Genomic DNA, 18,561 nt, shown 5'->3' with positions numbered 1-18,561 from the left:
CTTACTTACAGTCCAGAAGACATTTTGTGAAAATAGGACATGGTTAAGGAGGGTTATGCAAAACCTTAACTTTATTTTAGTTTTATTTTTTTTAGCAAACTTGAACGTAGAGAAAACATGATTAGGAGGCAAAAAACAAATGCATTTAAGTTTTGGTGGCTAGACAGTCCATTTAAAGCAGCACTGCCATGGCAGAATCAAGTTTTTTTGTTTGGTTTTTTTAACACTTCTCCTGACTCCACTACATCTAATTGACCCCCTAGTCACCCCCAGATGCCCCTAAGCCCCCCACATATTACCTCATTTTTAAACTTTATTTTCTGCCCGGACCTATGTTTTGGGCGCCGCCATCTTTGTGTGGGTATATGAATGCCCTGTGGGAAACGTCATCTGCCCAAACTAGATAACGCTGTGAGATTCCCGCACATGCCCAGTTAAACACTTGGGCATTCGAACGGGAATTTCATCTATTCATTCGTCAGAAAGACGAATGAATGAATAGAAATGTACGACGAACAAACACACACTGAATATTGGTGTTCGTTTGTTCGCTCAGTTTATTACAAGGAGGGAGTTACCGGCGTGCAGCTCCCTCCTTGTAAAGGACCTATTGTCTTCCCAGGCTTCTCACTGTTTACTAGACATACCCCTACTTGCGGTATAGCGAGTTGGGGCAGCATTTTCTAATACTAAGTCATCTTTACTTAGTATTAGTAAATTTGGCTGAAAGACCAATTTAGGTCTTTCAGCCTTTTGGTAGATAGCTCCGATACGGAGGAATTAGGGAGCTATCTACTAAACGGCTGCAAGATGCAGCCGCGGCATGAATCAGATCAGAGTTTCATTCATTAGAATGAAATTCCGATTCGAACAAAGTCCCGAATTGCGCCCTAACACCCATGGAGAAACTGTTCTCAATCTGTTAGGACGCAATTTGTCCGTTTTGCCGGCGTTCTGTCTAAGTGACAGGACGTTCGGGAAAAGTGAAAGGAGCATCACGGGAACAGGGAGGAAAGGTAAGAATTGTGGGAAAATGTATCTGACCACCGGAAATGAAGCACACTTTGCTCCTCCGCTGGTCAGAGATGGTCAGGCGTAGGAAACCTCCATAAGACAAAGAGTCCCTACTTTGTCTTATGTTTTAAAGAAAACTAGAGGATACAGGAAGAAATGAATAACAGATCCTGAGAGAGGGAGAGAAGAGGAAACGATTAAAGAAAGGCAAGTTCGGCATGACAGTGCCGCTTTAAGATATTTAAGTGAATGTTACTTTGTTCGCCAGTTAATGGATCTCTGGGGTGAGAATATAATATAGTCAATATTACAATTCATGGAACTGCAGACATCTGTTTTTAAGGGGCTAAACATATATGTAAAACAACCCAGTGACTAAGAATTCACAAAAAGCAGGACAGTTTGCGTTTTAATATTTATTGGCTGTATACTAAAAAGTGCATTGTCCTTTTTGCAGAAGCACAGCTAAACATATCACATTTGCTACTGAATTTGCAGAGGGTAGCCATTTCCTTGGGGTGCGCAAACAGTAATCTTGAACTGTAGGCTGCAATGAAACTAGTGTCAGCTTCAATATGCATCAGCTGCTCAGACGTGCCTAAAAATAATCATGCAAGGCAGTCTTTTAATGTTTTCTGTGCTGAAATATTTATCTCCACAATGTACAAGCACAGGGTGCAGTCTACAGAATAATCAGTGGTCATTAGCAAGCCAGTACTTTAGTCTCATAATGAGATTGCACAATTGGCCGTTTCCAGGTGGATGCACTGCATTTGAAAGCTTTTGAAGAGCTTTATAAAAATAGGTCAAGCACAGTCTCCTTGACAATATTTTTTATTTTCCCTTCTCATCATGTTATAGCAAAATTAAAGTTCCATACTAGCTCAGTAGAAATGATCATTCAAATTACCTAGCAAAGAAAGTGCATGCTCATATCGTCCATTATAAACAATTTAAAATGAATTATTTTTTAATCAATCCAACCTTCTTTGTACAGCAGTTGTGTAATTGTGTTCGTTTTTGCTTTTGTTTATCCTGTTAGGTGTCAAGTGAGCTACTGCTTAGATATTACCCTGTAACTAAATCAATAAGTGCTTACTGGCATAAGAGCAGAAGGTTTTAAATTTAAACAATTTCTCTGAAAACACAAAGATTATTAAAATGGGCCTGACTCTTCTGCCTGTCACTACTAAATCCATAAGCCCTGACACATGCTATTTAAACACTTACTGGGTAAAGGGAAGAAACAAAAAAAACAAAAAAAAAACATATAGACTTCCCAACCACAGCACTTCCGTGCCTATGATGACATCATTATCCTATGCATTTGCTAGACTCTAGCAGCTAGTGGGTGCTAGTGGGTGCTTGGACAATGAGCAGATGAGCTGCCCATAGTAGGGTTCTGCTTTCACTGTAACTCAGCCACCAACACAAAGCTATGCCATTGATAGACATTCTGCTGTGAAAATATAGGCAGGCTAGTGTGTATAATGGCAAGTCCATTTTTACCACTGAGAAGAAAGACCGGTTTTGGTATCGATCACCTCACCCCAAAATAAATAACTGCATGACTCAATCATTTGTGTGAAAAGAAGTAAATTAAAAAAACAAAACTTACCTGATTTTGTCACCAAGTGATCAGTTTCAGAATTTAAACTAGCTCATGCAAGAGTTATGCACTAAAGCGAGAATTCACAAAATATTTCAAATTTAAGGTAAAAATATCCAAACTGCAAAGCCTGCCACTCCAACTATGCTGTATACTTACGGTCAGGAGCGTTATACTACACTATGAGCTTCGGAGCTCTGCTACTGCACACAAACCCGGAAGGATCAAGCAGCACACCAGATTCTACTAATCTAACACACTGCCTACATAAACTGGGACATTTTAATACTTCACACTTCTGAAGAAGCCCATCCCTGGGTTAATCGCTTATATTTTAATATAGCTTTAATTCCAGTATATTTTTTCCATTCTTCATCTACATCCTGCTGCTGCTTCAGATCCAGACCCTTCATATCCCACGTGGGGATCATACTAACAAAGTAGAATACTGTATTCCTTTCCTTCTATTTAAATATTTGATATCCTATTAGGTTATTTTTCTGTTATATCTCCTCTACATGACTAATGAACACTGAGAGGCTACTGCACTGAGTGGGAGTGGGCTAATTCTGACAGGGGACTGCTCACAGGCGTTTTGCAACCTAATAGCAGTAGTGATGTGTTTTGTGTTTCTCAGTTTCTTTATTTTCATTTTTAGACATCACGCTGCCTTTTAACGTAATAACATTGTGCTACATAGCCTATCCTCTTGCCCGAGGTTATACAGAGTGTAAACGGTCTTAGCATATTATTGCTATTCGAGCCTTTAAGTCTTGTCATGAGCTTAGAAATAAATGCATAGCTTGCTTACTACCTTATTTACAAAAAAAGTGCATATTCTCTCCTGTATCCAACCATTATAAATGTTGATAAGCTTGTGGAATGCTGTTGGAGCACCTCAAGCCTACTTTTAAACCTATGCACTGCAAAAACATAAAATATATATATATATATATATATATATATATATATATATATATATTTTTTTTTTTTTTTTATTTTTTTTTAATAAAATCGAAATTTGCTCAGAATTCTCCCTTTAGTGAATAACCCTGTTGGAATATATGAACAGTCAAATGTAAAATGCCATTGGAATTTAAATACTACATCTAACTGTTAAATATCTTAACAGTATCTTTATGTTATTTTATACCATCTTTAATTCATGTATGTGTACATTTTTTAAGAAATCACTTGCTAGCTTTCCCATTTCCCTTTCTGAAAGCCTCTTTACACACCTTCAGTCAGACTGTCAGGTATGTGAACCAATGCTCAATATTTTAAAAATGAACATTACTTTTCAAAACTATGTTTTCTTTCTACCTGCAGTACTTTCATAAAATTGTATAACAAAGATGATATTGAGATATTGAAAAATGTAAGAGCATTATTCCTTTAACCCCTTAAGGACACATGACATGTGTGACATGTCATGATCCCTTTTATTCCAGAACTGGACACTTTGAGCACCAAAATCCATCCAATAAAGTCACAGTTTCCTGCACGTAAGAAACTAATACATCAATGCAATTGTCAATTTAAAATATTGCTCTATCTGGTACTTGGAAAAAGTCACTATTTTTCATTTGCAGCAGTAAAAAATGCTAGGTTTTTCTGTTTATACAATTAATTTTGGACTAAAATGAAATATCACAGCTCCACAATCCCAGCATCCCATCAAAACAGCTTCATCTGGACAGCAATATCCACTTGGAAAATGTGGTCATATTAACGAAAATGCTTGAAATATAATCCCTATTAACTTGTAATGACAATTAGCTTAGTAGTTTGAAAGTAAATTCTTGCACAGTGCAAATCCAGCTCCTAGAAGAGCTGTGCAGCCTTTCATGCAAAACTGTAATAACCGTCTGCTAACAGGGTAAAGAAGCAGGAAATTGCTTCATTGAAAAGGCATTGCTGCGCAGTTACATAACTTAATGTGTTGGAAATTGGTAACACTCTTTCAGTTATTTAGACAAAACATGTTTGGTTAAACAATCTGTGAATGAAAATTCAGTCAGACATTTATCTATAAGAGAATGAACATGATGAAGTTGCTATCTTGTATTCCAGAACAGAATATGAAATAAAACAATGCATTTAACGTGCAGCAAAAAAAAGGAAAACAAAATTAAAGTTAAAAGATAAACATAAGAAATACAGGGAAAATTTACTTTTACAAATAGATACATACATTTACAATCTCCTCTAATAAATATAATGGCCACTTCTGTGAATTTGGGATAACCACAGACAGGTGTGTAATAAAATGAGTTCTAAAGATCTAATCAACTCTAGCTCCTGTTTCTTCACTGATTCGTAGATATGCCCCTTCTCTGTGTCTCCACTCTGCCGGTGACCCCCTCCTGTCAACTCCTCGCACCCTTACTGCTAACTCATGCTTGCAGGATTTTTCACAGACCGCTCCTTTCTTTTGGAACAGCTAGCCTACCCTCATTAGACTATCCTCTAGTCTTCAGTCGTTTAACAATTCCCTCAAAACCCATCTGTTTAGAAATACTTATGGCCTAATAATTTTATAATATCGAAAAGCGCTGTGGAATAAAGCACCAATATATTTCAGCTGTACATGTTGAATCCAGAGCTTTGGGACTGGCCCTGAATACATGAGACCAAGTAAATCAACTTTAATTTCTATTGCTGGGTGGAACTACAGTTAAGCCCTTGGGTGTTACACTCTGCCTTCTAACCATTGTTATTCACTGTTGCACATAGATCTGTCTATTTCTGGAAGCATACATGCTTTATATTGTCTATTGAGTAAAGAAGAAACAAAAAGAATCATCTGGCTACCTTAACTATAGCAGGAGAAGCAGTGAAGCCTGTTCTGTATTCAATGCTATATTTGTACACCCTAATAATCACATTTAACAGAGATAAAATCCTTGACATATTCTTTAAATTAATATCTATTTTTGCATATACATAGAGAGTGTGGCAGAACATTTTAATTCCCATGCTGTGAATAATTCATTCCATTCCTCACACTTTAAAACAAAAATTAGTGAGCCCAAACCCGCACTTTATAGTTTTTTGCTATTTTCCTATAAGCCTCCATTTGTCTGCCAAATAAATGTCTTGTATGTAAGAAACATAGGCCTCAATTTAATAATCTTTCCAAATGATTCAATACTGTTAGAAAAAACTATGCAAATTATTTATTCCCACAGGCTTTATTGGATATTTCTGTAGGAATTTGGCATTGATTCAGTTGGAAAACATTAAATCGAGGCCATATTGTCTGACTAATGAAACTGTAGCAAACTGTGATGTATCAATGATACCAATAGTTTAATAACGGCCGTGCTTATTACAGAAAAAAAAAAAAATCACACCAAGTATGTTTAGGAGAGACTGGCTGGTAGGTTACCATAATACACTTTTATGAGGCTTGATCTGCCATAGGTTTAATAGGGAAACAAAATCTATGCTACTAAATATGTACACCATTTTATATAAGAAAATAGTTCTGAATAAATAGTTTTACTAGTATACATGATCATGCAATACCATAACACACATACAATCATATATATTATGTAAATACCAGTAGTAATAATAATAATAATAATAATAATAATAATAATACACTGCTCAAAAAAATAAAGGAAACACAAAAATAACATCCTAGATCTGAATGAATTAAATATTCTTCTGAATACTTTGTTCTTTACAAAATCACACAAAAATGAAAAAATGGAAATCAAATTTTTCAACCCATGGAGGTATGGATTTGGAGTCACACTCAAAATTAAAGTGGAAAACACACTACAGGCTGATCCAACTTTGATGTAATGTCCTTTAAAACAAGTCAAAATGAGGTTCAGCAGTGTGTGTGGCCTCCACGTGCTGTATGACCTCCCTACAATGCCTGTGCATGCTCCTGATGAGGTGGCGGATGGTCTACGGAGAGATCTCCTCCCAGACCTGGACTAAAGCATCTGCCAACTCCTGGACAGTCTGTGGTGCAACATGATGTTGGTGGATGGAGCGAGACATGATGTCCCAGTTATGCTCAATTGGATTCAGGTCTGGGGAACGGGCGGGCCAGTCCATAGCATCAATGCCATCATCTTGCCGGAACTGCTGACACACTCCAGCCACATCATGTCTAGCATTGTCTTGCATTAGGAGGAACCCAGGGCCAACCGCACCAGCATATGGTCTCACAAGGGGGCTGAGGATCTCATCTCGGTACCTAATGGTAGTCGGGCTACTTCTGGCAAGCACATCGAGGGCTGTGCGGCCCCCCCAAAGAAATGCCACCCCACACCATTACTGACCCACTGCCAAACCGGTCATGCTGGAGGATGTTGCGGGCAGCAGAACATTCTCCACGGCGTCTCCAAACTCTGTCACGTCTGTCACATGTGCTCAGTGTGAACCTGCTTTCATCTGGGAAGAGCACAGGGTGCCAGTGGCGAATTTGCCAATCTTGGTGTTCTCTGGCAAATGCCAAACATCCTGCATGGTGTTTAGCTGTAAGCACAACCCCCACCTGTAGAGGTCGGGCCCTCATACCACCCTCATGTAGTCTCTTTCTGACCGTTTGAGCATGCACATTTGTGGCCTGCTGGAGGTCATTTTGCAGGGCTCTGGCAGTGCTCCTCCTGTTCCTCCTTACACAAAGGCGGAGGTAGCGGTCCTGCTGCTGGGTTGTTGCCCTCCTACGGCCTCCTCCATGCCTCCTGATGTACTGGCCTGTCTCCTGGTAGCGCCTACATGCTCTGGACACTACACTGACAGACACAGCAAACCTTCTTGCCACAGCTCGCATTGATGTGCCATCCAGGATGAGCTGCACTACCCGTGCCATCAACCAGGAAGCATAGGAACTGAGAAGTGGTCTGTGTTCACCACCTGCAGAACCACTCCTTTATTGGGGGTGTCTTGCCAAATGCCTATAATTTCCACCTGTTGTCGATCCCATTTGCACAACAGCATGTGAAGTTGATTGTCACTCAGTGTTGCTTCCTAAGTGGACAGTTTGATTACACAGAAGTGTGATTGACTTGGAATTACATTGTGTTGTTTAAGTGTTCCCTTTATTTTTTTGAGCAGTGTATATTCACATCTGATGTTGATAACCAGTCAACAAAGAATCATTCATAGTTCTACAGATAACCAACAAATAAAATTCAGCATTGCTATTAACACATTTAATGGGACTGAAATTATTTTGGCATTAGGCTATCCAAATTATTAAAATAATCATACCAAACAAGACGCAGCACACTCACTCATTCACTAAACAGCATTTATTTATTTTTTAAAACAACTCACCTATGCAAAATAATGGGTTTTTAGTTTATAATAAATGACAATACATTGCACAAGTCTACCACAATACCAATGTAGCCCATTCTTGGCAGGTCCTATCTTAGCAACCTACTGCCTGCTCTTATGCGATTAATCCACTCACTTGAGAAATACTTCCACCTGAGACTCTATGCAATGCAAGGTAAATAGGGCCCTGGAATGAGGCACCAATGAACGTTCAGGTGAATGCAGCCCTCTTTGATATAGACACACATGAGGATTATATGTCACCAGAGAGGAACAAACAAATACAACATGCTCAAAAGAAATCAAATGAGTTCAGTAGCCTAGGGGTGGTTTTTAGTTTGCATGCTGTGAAACTCTTACTAATGAGGTTGTACCTCACACAGAGAAGACTAGAACGAGTGATCGAAGGGGAAGAGAATAATAGGTGAGGGATGGTGGCAGAGAAGAGGGGAACAGGTGTGGGATGCAGTGAGAGAATGGGGGGGCAGATGTAGGGAGAGTAGAGGGGAACAGGTGAGGGATGAAGGGAGAGTAGAGGGGGAAAGGTGAGGGATGGAGGGAGAGTAGAGTGGGACAGGTGAGGGATGAAGGGAGAGTAGCGGAGAACAGGTGAGGGATGAAGGAAGAGTAGCGGGGAACAGGTGAGAGATGCTGGGAGAGTAGCGGGGAACAGGTGAGGGATGAAGGGAGAGTAGCGGGGAACAGGTGAGGGATGAAGGGAGAGTAGCGGGTAACAGGTGAGGGATGAAGGGAGAGTAGCGGGTAACAGGTGAGGGATGAAGGGAGAGTAGTGGGGAACAGGTGAGGGATGCTGGGAGAGAACCGGGGAACAGGTGAGGGATGCTGGGAGAGAAGCGGGGAACAGATGAGGGATGCTGGGAGAGTAGTGGGGAACAGGTGAGGGATGCTGGGAGAGAAGCGGGGAACAGGTGAGGGATGCTGGGAGAGTAGCGGGGAACAGATGAGGGATGCTGGCAGAAAATAGGGGAACAGGTGAGGGATGCAGGGAGAGAAGAGGGGGAAATATAAGGGATGCGGGGAGAGTAGAGGGGAACAGGTGAGGGATGAAGGGAGAGTAGAGGGGGAGAGGTGAGGGATGAAGGGAGAGTAGAGAGGCATGGGTGAGGGATGAAGAGAGTAGCGGGGAACAGGTTTTTAAAATTTTTAGAAGCAAAACTGCATGTCTGATTACATTAGAAAGCCCCATCATTTTTGCTGAAAATTTCACCGCCTCTGATGAAGAGTCAGCCATCATCATGTTCCTCAAAAGTTTAACAGGATCCTCTCTGGATTTGCCCATATAAATTTTCTTCAAAGTATCCAGCCAAGTTGCTGCATTGCAAATTTGGAAAGGAGAAGGTGAAGCTCTCAAGGCCCACGAGGTAGCAACAGCTCTGGTAGAATGAGCCCTTAAATTCAGAGGAGTTGACATTCAAGAAGAACGGTATGCAAATACAATAGCTTCTTTAATCCATCTTGCCAATGAGCCTTTATAAGTCCTTTATTTTTTCCCTGGAAAAGGACGAACAAGATGTCCGATCTCCAAAATGAAGTAGACGTTTCCATGTAAAACTACAGGCAGCGTTTAACATTCAGGCAATGGAATTGACATTCAGCTATGAAGAAAGGTTAACAAATTTAAACCTATTTAGTTTAGAAAAACGTCGCCTGAGAGGGGATATGATAACATTATACAAATATATTCTGGGCCAATACAAACCACTGTGTGGAAATCTATTCACAAACCGGACTTTACATAGGACACAAGGTCATGCGTTTAGACTGAAAGAAAGAAGATTTCGTCTAAGGTAAAGGAAAGGTTTTTTTTTTTACTGTAAGAACAATAAGGATGTGGAATTCTCTGCCTGAAGAAGTGGTTTTATCAGAGTCCATACAGATGTCCAAACAGCTACTAGATGCATACTTGCAAAAACAGAATATTCAAGGATATAATCTTTCAATGTAAGGTAATAACTGCTTGATCCAAGGATAAATCTGACTGCCATTCTGGGGCCAAGAAGGAATTTTTTTCCTAGCTTGTTGCAAAATTGGAAGTGCTTCAAACTGGGTTTTTTGCCTTCTTTTGGATCAACATCAAAAAACAAATGTGAGGAAGGCTGAACTTTATGTAATCTCTGATTACATTAGAAAGCCCCATCATTTTTGCTGAAAATTTCACTGCCTCTGATGAAGAGTCAGCCATCTTCATGTTCCTCAAAAGTTTAACAGGATCCTCTCAGGATTCGCCCATAGAAATTTTATCCAAAGTATCCAGCCAACATCTTTGAGCATTGGCTACTGGAGAACCTGAAATGAGGGCCTTACTCTGGGCCGCTGCAGTGGGAAAAAAAGCTTCTTTAAACAAGATTCTGCTCGTTTGTCCATCGCATCCTGGAGTCCACTGGAATCTCCAAGAGAAAGTGTGGTTTTCTTACCTAGCTGTGCAATTGGTATATCCACTTTAGGTATGATCTCCAGCTGCTTGTCAGGTTCTTCTTTAATTGAAAAAAATGTTTTTTGAAATGCTAGGATACAAAAGCTTTCTTGGCTGGAAATGTCCAAACTCTAAGCATCAACTGCTGCACAGATGGGTGAATAGGAAAAGACTTGAGCTTTCTCTTTTCCTGTGAACCTGAAGGAGATATCTCCAAATCCACAAGGCTATAGACTTCCTTGATGAGTTTATGTAGATACTGTTCCTGAAAGGAATATTCCGAGTCAAAAGGAAGCACTGTATTCTTCGGAAGAGTACTCATCAGAAGATGATTTAGAGCTCATTTCCGGAATTACCCAACCAGACTTCTTTTTAGAAAGTGGAGAACCTGGTTCGGCTCTTTACTTAGGGTTTGACTGAACGGCAGACTGGGCTGATAACAGAGCAGCTTCCTTTATATCCACCAAAGTTTGTTGCAGGCTATTCTGGGACCATGACATGAGACAAAACATCTGTCTTTTTTAGCTTCCTCTGAAGCCTCTTTATAGCAATTGCCACACGTTTTCTTTTTGTAGCCATCTGCTAAAGGCTGGGAATAATAAACTAGAAATTTAATCAGGCAAGAGACATTAAGGAGAAAACTAGAGCAGTCTTACCTTAATGGCCTCTGAGTGTGCTGGAGAGCAGATGAGAGAGCACACTGCAACAGAAATGCGAGCACCTGGCAAGCAGGAAGTTGCTGCTGGGCAATGTAGTTCCCCGGTCCTGGAATGCAAGGATTTTCAAATTTTTGCACCTGATTTATAAGAGATTGCTTCGCGCATGCGCAGAGCGGTCTGCGATCTTTAGATGGAACGCGACCTGTGTGATGCGTTTCAAATCCAGGACCCCTCAGCACGTGCACACATAGCACCTTCGCCATTTCCAGCACCCAGCTCGGAGGATCGTCGACAAGCACTCAGCTTGCGTTCCACCACAAAAAAAGGACAGAACTTGCCCTGAACTGCTAAAACATAGCCCTCCCTGGAATCTACCAGCTCACCTTGTCCATGTAAGTTGCATCCTACCCTGCCGAAGGCAGGCAGAGAACTGAGTTTTTGGGGGTTCCAGGTGATTTTATACCTATAGGAGGAGGAGCCTGGGAGGAGTCAACATTATTAAAAAGTGGTTGCCTGCCTGCCTGCCTTTCCAATCCAGATTAGAGGAAATCCTTGTTGTAGTGCATTGCCTCTTATCTGGAGAGAAATCTTTTAAGTGGAGAAACACTAAAAAGATAAATTACACTCCATTGCCCAAATAAAAAAAATTCAAATGACCAATGTGTGCTAGATATATCCAGAGTGAAAATGTACATACATTTAATTATGCATTTTTTTCATTGAGGTTAGGTCTAAAAACAGCTTGCAAAAGCTGTAGTTCTCTCGAGACTTTGTAAGACTATGTGGTTTTTCAATTCGACTTCATAGTGTAGCTCAATGAGAAGTCTTTGTAAGGCATGTTTGTCAGATCAACTAAACAAAATAATCAGAATGTAACATGACTGGTTGTCTGATTGAAAGACAAGAGGTGTGTAAAGGTTAATTTAATTTAACATACATCACTAAGAAGATACTCTTGACACCATATCAAAAGAAACAAAAAACTGTGTTTGAAGGAAAAAAAAAAAAAGGAAAGAAAACATGCTGGAAGCCTTCTAGAATTTAAGCCCTTCAGGACTGAATCAATAGTACACGTTCTGATCAAAACAAAAACTGTCTGTCTATATGTCTGTTTAACCGTAATTCACGTCTTTCATATTAAGTGCACCCACACTTATTATATATAATTTTGTTCAGGAGAAACTGGGCTTTCAATTCTCATGAACCATTCATAATTGAAACATAATTTATTATGAATAAATTTTAAAAAACTGAGAACTTAAGATTTAAAAAAAAAAACATTTGTAGACATTTTAGCTGTAAATGTCATAATACTGTTCGCTTTAACTGCAAAAAAAAAAACATTTAGATTCAGCAAAGTCTCACGAGTACAACAGTACCCCCCATTAACAGTTTTTACGGTGTTTTGGAAAGTTACAGGGTCAAATATAGCACATTACATTTTTCAGTTTTTTCAAATTGAAATTTGCCAGATTAGTAATGTTACCTTTGAGACCGTGTGGTAGCCCGGGAATGCGAATTACCCCCATGATGGCATTACATTTGCAAAAGTAGACAACCCAAGGTATTGCAAATGGAGTATGTCCAGTCTTTTTTAGTAGCCACTTAGTCACAAACACTGGCCAAAGTTAGCGTTCATATTTGTTTTTGTGTGAAAAAAGCAAAAAACAAATATTTGACCAGTGTTTGTGATCGCGGCGGAGGCGAGTAGTTGGAGGCTCCTGGGGCTGCAAGCCGTTACAGCGTTCTATGCCTCCGCAACGGCTTTAAAGCCTATTTAATGCGGGACGGCATAGAACGCCGTTAAGGGAACTGTAGTAACAAAATGTATTTACACCAAGGATAAACATAGCAAGATTAGCTGCAGTGTTCAATACAGGATAAGTAAGTCACTAGAGGTCTCCATTCAGTGCTATCCATGTGTCTACAAGTCATATGACCTCTAAGCAACTATTGACAAAAAGCAAACCTTGTTCAGATTGTTTTTAATAACAAAGTCTTCAGCAAATAGCATGGTACATTTTTTTTATTTTAACTTTTGCATTTTTCTGGGAAACAAAACAATTACAATATGAATATGTAATGGATGCATTTCATATATGCTCACCTCTATTTCACAGCTGTATTCTGTTCCATCTAACAAGGTCACCTTACATGGCACTATTTTAACCTTCTTGGGGGATTTAAGTATGCTTTCTTTCTTTGATTCAGCACGCTTGGACACCGTTATTTCCTTTCCGACATCTTCATTTTCGTCCTTCTCATCAACAACCTGTATTTCTTCCTCTTTGTTTTCCTCTTTAGCAGGCTGCCAAAGATGATAAAAACAAAGGTATATTGTAATATGCATTAGATTCTAAAACTGTACAATTTCCATTTTCGAGACCAGTGTGTTCCTAGAAAGTATGATCAGTAAATTGTACTTTTTTTTATTACACATGTATGTAATGTAAGTATAACCTTTTCATACAAAAAATAAATAAAGTCTATAATAAGATCTCATATCTCTTTAAGAAAGTAAAACTTTATAGAAACATATTTATATCATAGAATATAAAGCCTGCACTCAAGGTCTTGTGAAGTAGAAACTTTTTAATCCAGGTAAAAATCAACATTTTAGTTCGTATAATGAACTTTCTTCAGGACATCCTGCATTCAGGATGTCCTGAAGAAAGTTCGTTATACAAACTGAAAAGTTGATTTAAAGTAGAAAAAAAAGTGTCCACTTATTTAAACTATAGTAATCATGGAGAAAATGTGGGAGATTTAAAAAAAAAAAAGTTAAACACAAACATTTTACAATCATGGCTTTGCCATGGAAACGAATTTGCGGTTATACTGTGGAGCGGAATGCAACGTTTCTGATTTCCTTATATTTGTGCCCACAGCTCATTACATGGCATAAAAGAAATAAATACAATGAAATTATATACAATGCCTATAGCATTACAGCAGTCAAACAACTTGTGAACCTGTTCACATTCTATTTGTAATACCTGTGCTTCTGTAAGTAATTGTTTCTCTTCTTTTTCCTCTGCCTTTGACTCCACAAGCTGCTGGTCATCTGACTTCACACCTTCCGTTTTCTCTTCATCCTCCTTTACCTGTGTCTCATCTGCTGACTCTTCTGCATTACCTTTGTCGCCATCTTCTTTAGGGTCCACTATACTCTGTGATTTTTGCTTCTTAAGCCAAGGTGGTAGAAAGCGGGAAATTCCTTTTCCTTCAGGTGTATCTTTTTCCTTCTTTTGTTTTCCTGGGCTCTTTTGTCCAGGGGAGACTGGGGACGATGGTGATTTTGTTACATTGTCTGGTTCACTTTCATCATTATTCTTGTTCTCAGAGTTCTCAGGTGCAGTCTCTGCATTTGGCTCTCCCTCTTGAACCTGCTCACTCAAGGTTCTTTGTTGCTTATTCTGGGCTTCAGCCGGTTCACTTTCATTTATCTCAATTTCATGTGCTGCTTCAGTCGTCATTATCAAAGATTACACTGCAAAAAAAAAAAGACTATTATTTTAAGAAGGTAACAAGATAACTAATTTTAAAAACAGTAAGTGAACGCAATTTCCTCCAAACAATATATTATACTTTTACTTGGGTATATTAGCTAGTCACCACAATCAAAAAGAATTTGCACCATACAGAAAACTCTATTTAGGCTTAAGAGTGGAAGTGTTTTAAGTGCAAAAAACAGGCCTGTGGAGTCAGTCAGAAGCAATTTTGGGTTATTGTAGTCGTAAATAAATGAATGTACACACTTAGACTAAACGTACCATATATGCCATCGTATAAGTCACCTCATAAAAATGACAGGTGTTGTATAGCTTTAAGTCTATATTCACCAGTAAGTCAACCCTAAAAGTAATATGAAATTTAGTCTAGGCAATGCTTGCAGGCACGTATGCTTATGATTTGGGCATGGCCAGCAGAAATCAGCAAAATGTCCTGTTTCATACAAAATCCTAAATGTTTTGCTTACTGTATCCTGTTATAGAATAGGTTTTATCACACATATACATATTATAGATTTTATTATATGATTAATAAGTTGGCCAGAGTTTGAACACAAGCAAAACAGTAGCATGTAGTAATTTTTGCAGATAGATGGCATGCACATGTGCGCAGTGGTTGCCAGTCATATGTATTTACATATGAATCTCATGATACCGAAAGCAGCAATGTCATCTCCTAGTTCCCAGGAAATTTGTGTATAAACTATAAATAAATGTGTACGAAATCGTGCAATGACAGTAATGAAATTCTAATTCTTTAGAAAATAAGTAAAAAGTGATAAAGATGCGCGAGAGTAGTAAAAGCATTGCCTATATCAATAAAGCATTAGGCCAACGTATTCTTTTCGTTTCAGCCATGTATCAACAACTTCATGTTCAGCATATGCTTTGACTCCAAGCTTGTGGGAGTTTTTTTACGCTAAAACTTTCACTTAAGCATCTATGATAAATTGTAATTGTAATATAATTATACACTTGTGTTCAAAATTGTGGAAACATTTTGGAAAATTTATATTTCTGAAGGTTTTAATGGCTATTTTTTTTTTTTTTTTTTTTATTTTTTAAACACCATCATAAAATAATTAGAAAGTTACTTGAACTGTACAATGCAACACTACACACTTTACTCAAAATGCATTAAAAATTTATTTAAAATAGTAATACACAGAAAAAACATAATTCTAACAATTTCTTTTAGTACTGAGAAGAGAAATCTTTTGACACAATTACAAGGAGTAAACCAAGTGTTTTCATTTACCAGGTGTTCTACCATGAAACATAAATTGTAGTAATTTCTCTCAATTTTCTTTTATTCCTTGGTTTCTTCTCAATAAATTTATTTTAATCTTTGAGTTTGCATCTAACCGTTATTGCGCTCATCTCAAAAACACATTGGATATATGTTTGTATTCCTAACACTATAGTGTTCTTTTAAAAATTATTTTTCTCAAACAATATACCGTATTTATTCGAGTATAACGCGCACACGTGTATAACGCGCACCCCTAATTTTCGATTAAAAATCGGTATAAAATTTTATACAGATTTTTAATCTAAAATTAGGATGCTTGTTATACTCCAATAAATATTCGAGTGGGTGCTCGATAATACCGACCGCCGGGCTCATTACAAGCCCGGCGGTCCAGGGGGGGGCGGGCAGCAAGCGTTTACTCACCTCCGTGCAGCTCCTCCAGCTTCCCAGTGTAAATCTCGCGAGACCCGCGGCCAGCTCTGACGACGTCAGAGCGTCAGAGCTGGCCGCGGGTCTCGCGAGATTTACACTGGGAAGCTGGAGGAGCTGCACGGAGGTGAGTAAACGCTTGCTGCCCGCCCCCCCAGGACCGCCGGGCTTGTAATGAGCCCGGCGGTCCTGGGAGGTATATTTATTCGAGTTATACTCGAATAAATACGGTAGTTGTAGAGACACATTTTGGGTGCCGCCCCCTTTTGCCTTCGGTTACAAAGTAAATTTTTCTAATGTTCCGGTAGAACACTACACCTGTTACACTATCCCACTTGAACAAAAACACCTACAAACCTCTGCTGGAGGGGATGCAACATGAGAGGAACCTACATACACATGCAGTGGAAATGCCCTAAAGTCCAGAAATGATGGAACGAAGTAAGTGACTTACTAGCCCAGCTATTTCAGAGACGGCCTGTACTAGACCCGGTGCTTTTCCTTTTATCAAAGCCTGTAGAGGGGTGGACAAGATGGGAACAACCAATACATAAAATAACTTTGGACGCAACGCGGGCTATAGTCCAGGTTTGGCTCCAACAGGCGGTCCCCGCCATAAAAGCAATAACTACAAAGATACAAGATATGTATCTTATGGACAAGCTAACCGTGCAAGTAAGGGGAACAAAGAAAAAATTAGAAAAATAATGGGAACCGAGTAATGTAGCAGCCGAAAAATAAGGGCATGGCATTCCCTACGGATCTAATGTATGGATACCTGAACCCACTAGTTAGAGGGAGAACTCCCTAAGGAGACAGAAAAGAGACCCCACTAGGAGAATACTGAGAGCAGAGGGTGGGAATTTCTGGCATTTCCGGGTCCCCACAGATCAACTCGACCTGCCACCACTCCTCTTATCTGCTTACCCCTGTCCCCTTGGACATCTCTATACCTATTTTCTCAAACCTCGAACGGATAGAGCATGCAAAGATATTGCAGGGAACGCAATGGTCTTATGTTAATACAGTCCTATAGTACCAGACACTCCACATAGGCTCAGGGCTCACACCATTAAGTTTTTGGCTGGCAAGAGAGGGGTATGCTTATTATTAAAGCAGAGTATTTATTTATTTATTTATTATTGCCATTTATATAGCGCCAACAGATTCCGTAGCGCTTTACAATATTATGAGAGGGGGATTTAACTATAAATAGGACAATTACAAATAAACTTACAGGAGCAATAGGTTGAAGAGGACCCTGCTCAAACGAGCTTACATTCTATAGGAGGTGGGGGGACACTTCACTATACTGGTCTTCTTCATTTCTTCTATCACTTTCTCACTATCATAAAATTTGTGATGCTAATTTGAATGTCCAAAAGTATGTTATGGACAATGAGAGAGATGTCACTGTCATCTAACATGTATATTTCAATGACTTCACAGCCATCACGCAAAATTAAAGAATTTAAATGAAAAAAATAAAAAGTTATTTACCTTTTTTCCCCCATGCCACATCAGTCTTGTCACAGCTGGCTCTGCCACACTCCACTTACTTGGTTAAGATAATCAAATTTGACCATTTCAGCCAATCCAATTCTTTCCCATTGAAAGCATTAGAAGGCAATTGCGCATGTGCTGTAAAATGCTGCACTGCGCCAATCAGCATCTCCTCATAGAGGTGCATTGAATCGAAACATTTGTATTCTACTACTGCCAACAAGTACAACAGATATGTATGCCTCTACCATTTTTTTTTTTAAGTAGTTGTTTAAGGATCAAATAATTCATTAACTAATTTTTACATTCCTCTGCTCACTTCCCAAAGATACTACTTTATGAAGTGACACTATATGTGTTGTGACTAGTAGGCAATTGTAACCCTACATCAATTCTAACCCTACAGCAGCCATCACTATAATGTGAGCCATAAACCAACACAGAGGGATTCTCTCAGTAGATGTCACTACAGCATTCTGTAAGCATTTTGTAATGTATGATGGCAACATTAAAGGAAAATCTCCCTCCATGTTGTCCAAACTGCTCACACGGTGATGAATAGTAGGCAGTATGTACAGCTCAGCTTGTGAATTTTGGTAAGAAGGCATGCAAGGTTATCCAATCTGTTTTTTTTTTCCCCAGATTCCATAGGTACCCCTATCTTTGGCAATATTTCCAGAATTACCGTGACAGTTGGCAAGCTACAGTGATTAAAAGCGCCAGGAGAAGAGCTGCACACCGCTCATAGGTCAGTGTTAGGCCACTAAACAGCCGACAAATGGGCCCCCCAGGCATTTCGATCCACCTAGTACCAATCTATCCCTGCTGGTAGCATTAAGGCA

At 39.2% G+C, this 18,561-nt stretch overlaps 1 protein-coding gene across 15 annotated transcripts in view; it reads right to left on the bottom strand.

The window, feature by feature from the left end:
* Positions 1 to 18,561, bottom strand: part of EPB41L2 (erythrocyte membrane protein band 4.1 like 2) — a 297,090-nt gene that overhangs the window by 125,625 nt on the left and 152,904 nt on the right. For all 15 annotated transcript variants that reach the window (XM_063443121.1, XM_063443128.1, XM_063443124.1 and 12 more), the window contains 2 exons: positions 14,020 to 14,513; positions 13,131 to 13,331 (listed from right to left, as the gene is read on the bottom strand). In XM_063443121.1, coding sequence (XP_063299191.1) covers positions 13,131 to 13,331; positions 14,020 to 14,499 — 681 coding nt within the window. In that variant the 5' untranslated portion in view covers positions 14,500 to 14,513. The remainder of the gene's footprint in view (positions 1 to 13,130; positions 13,332 to 14,019; positions 14,514 to 18,561) is intronic.

This window comes from Pelobates fuscus, chromosome 2 (assembly GCF_036172605.1).
Source record: "Pelobates fuscus isolate aPelFus1 chromosome 2, aPelFus1.pri, whole genome shotgun sequence".
Taxonomy (NCBI): Eukaryota; Metazoa; Chordata; class Amphibia; order Anura; family Pelobatidae; genus Pelobates; species Pelobates fuscus.
This window is presented reverse-complemented; position numbering and strand designations above follow the sequence as displayed.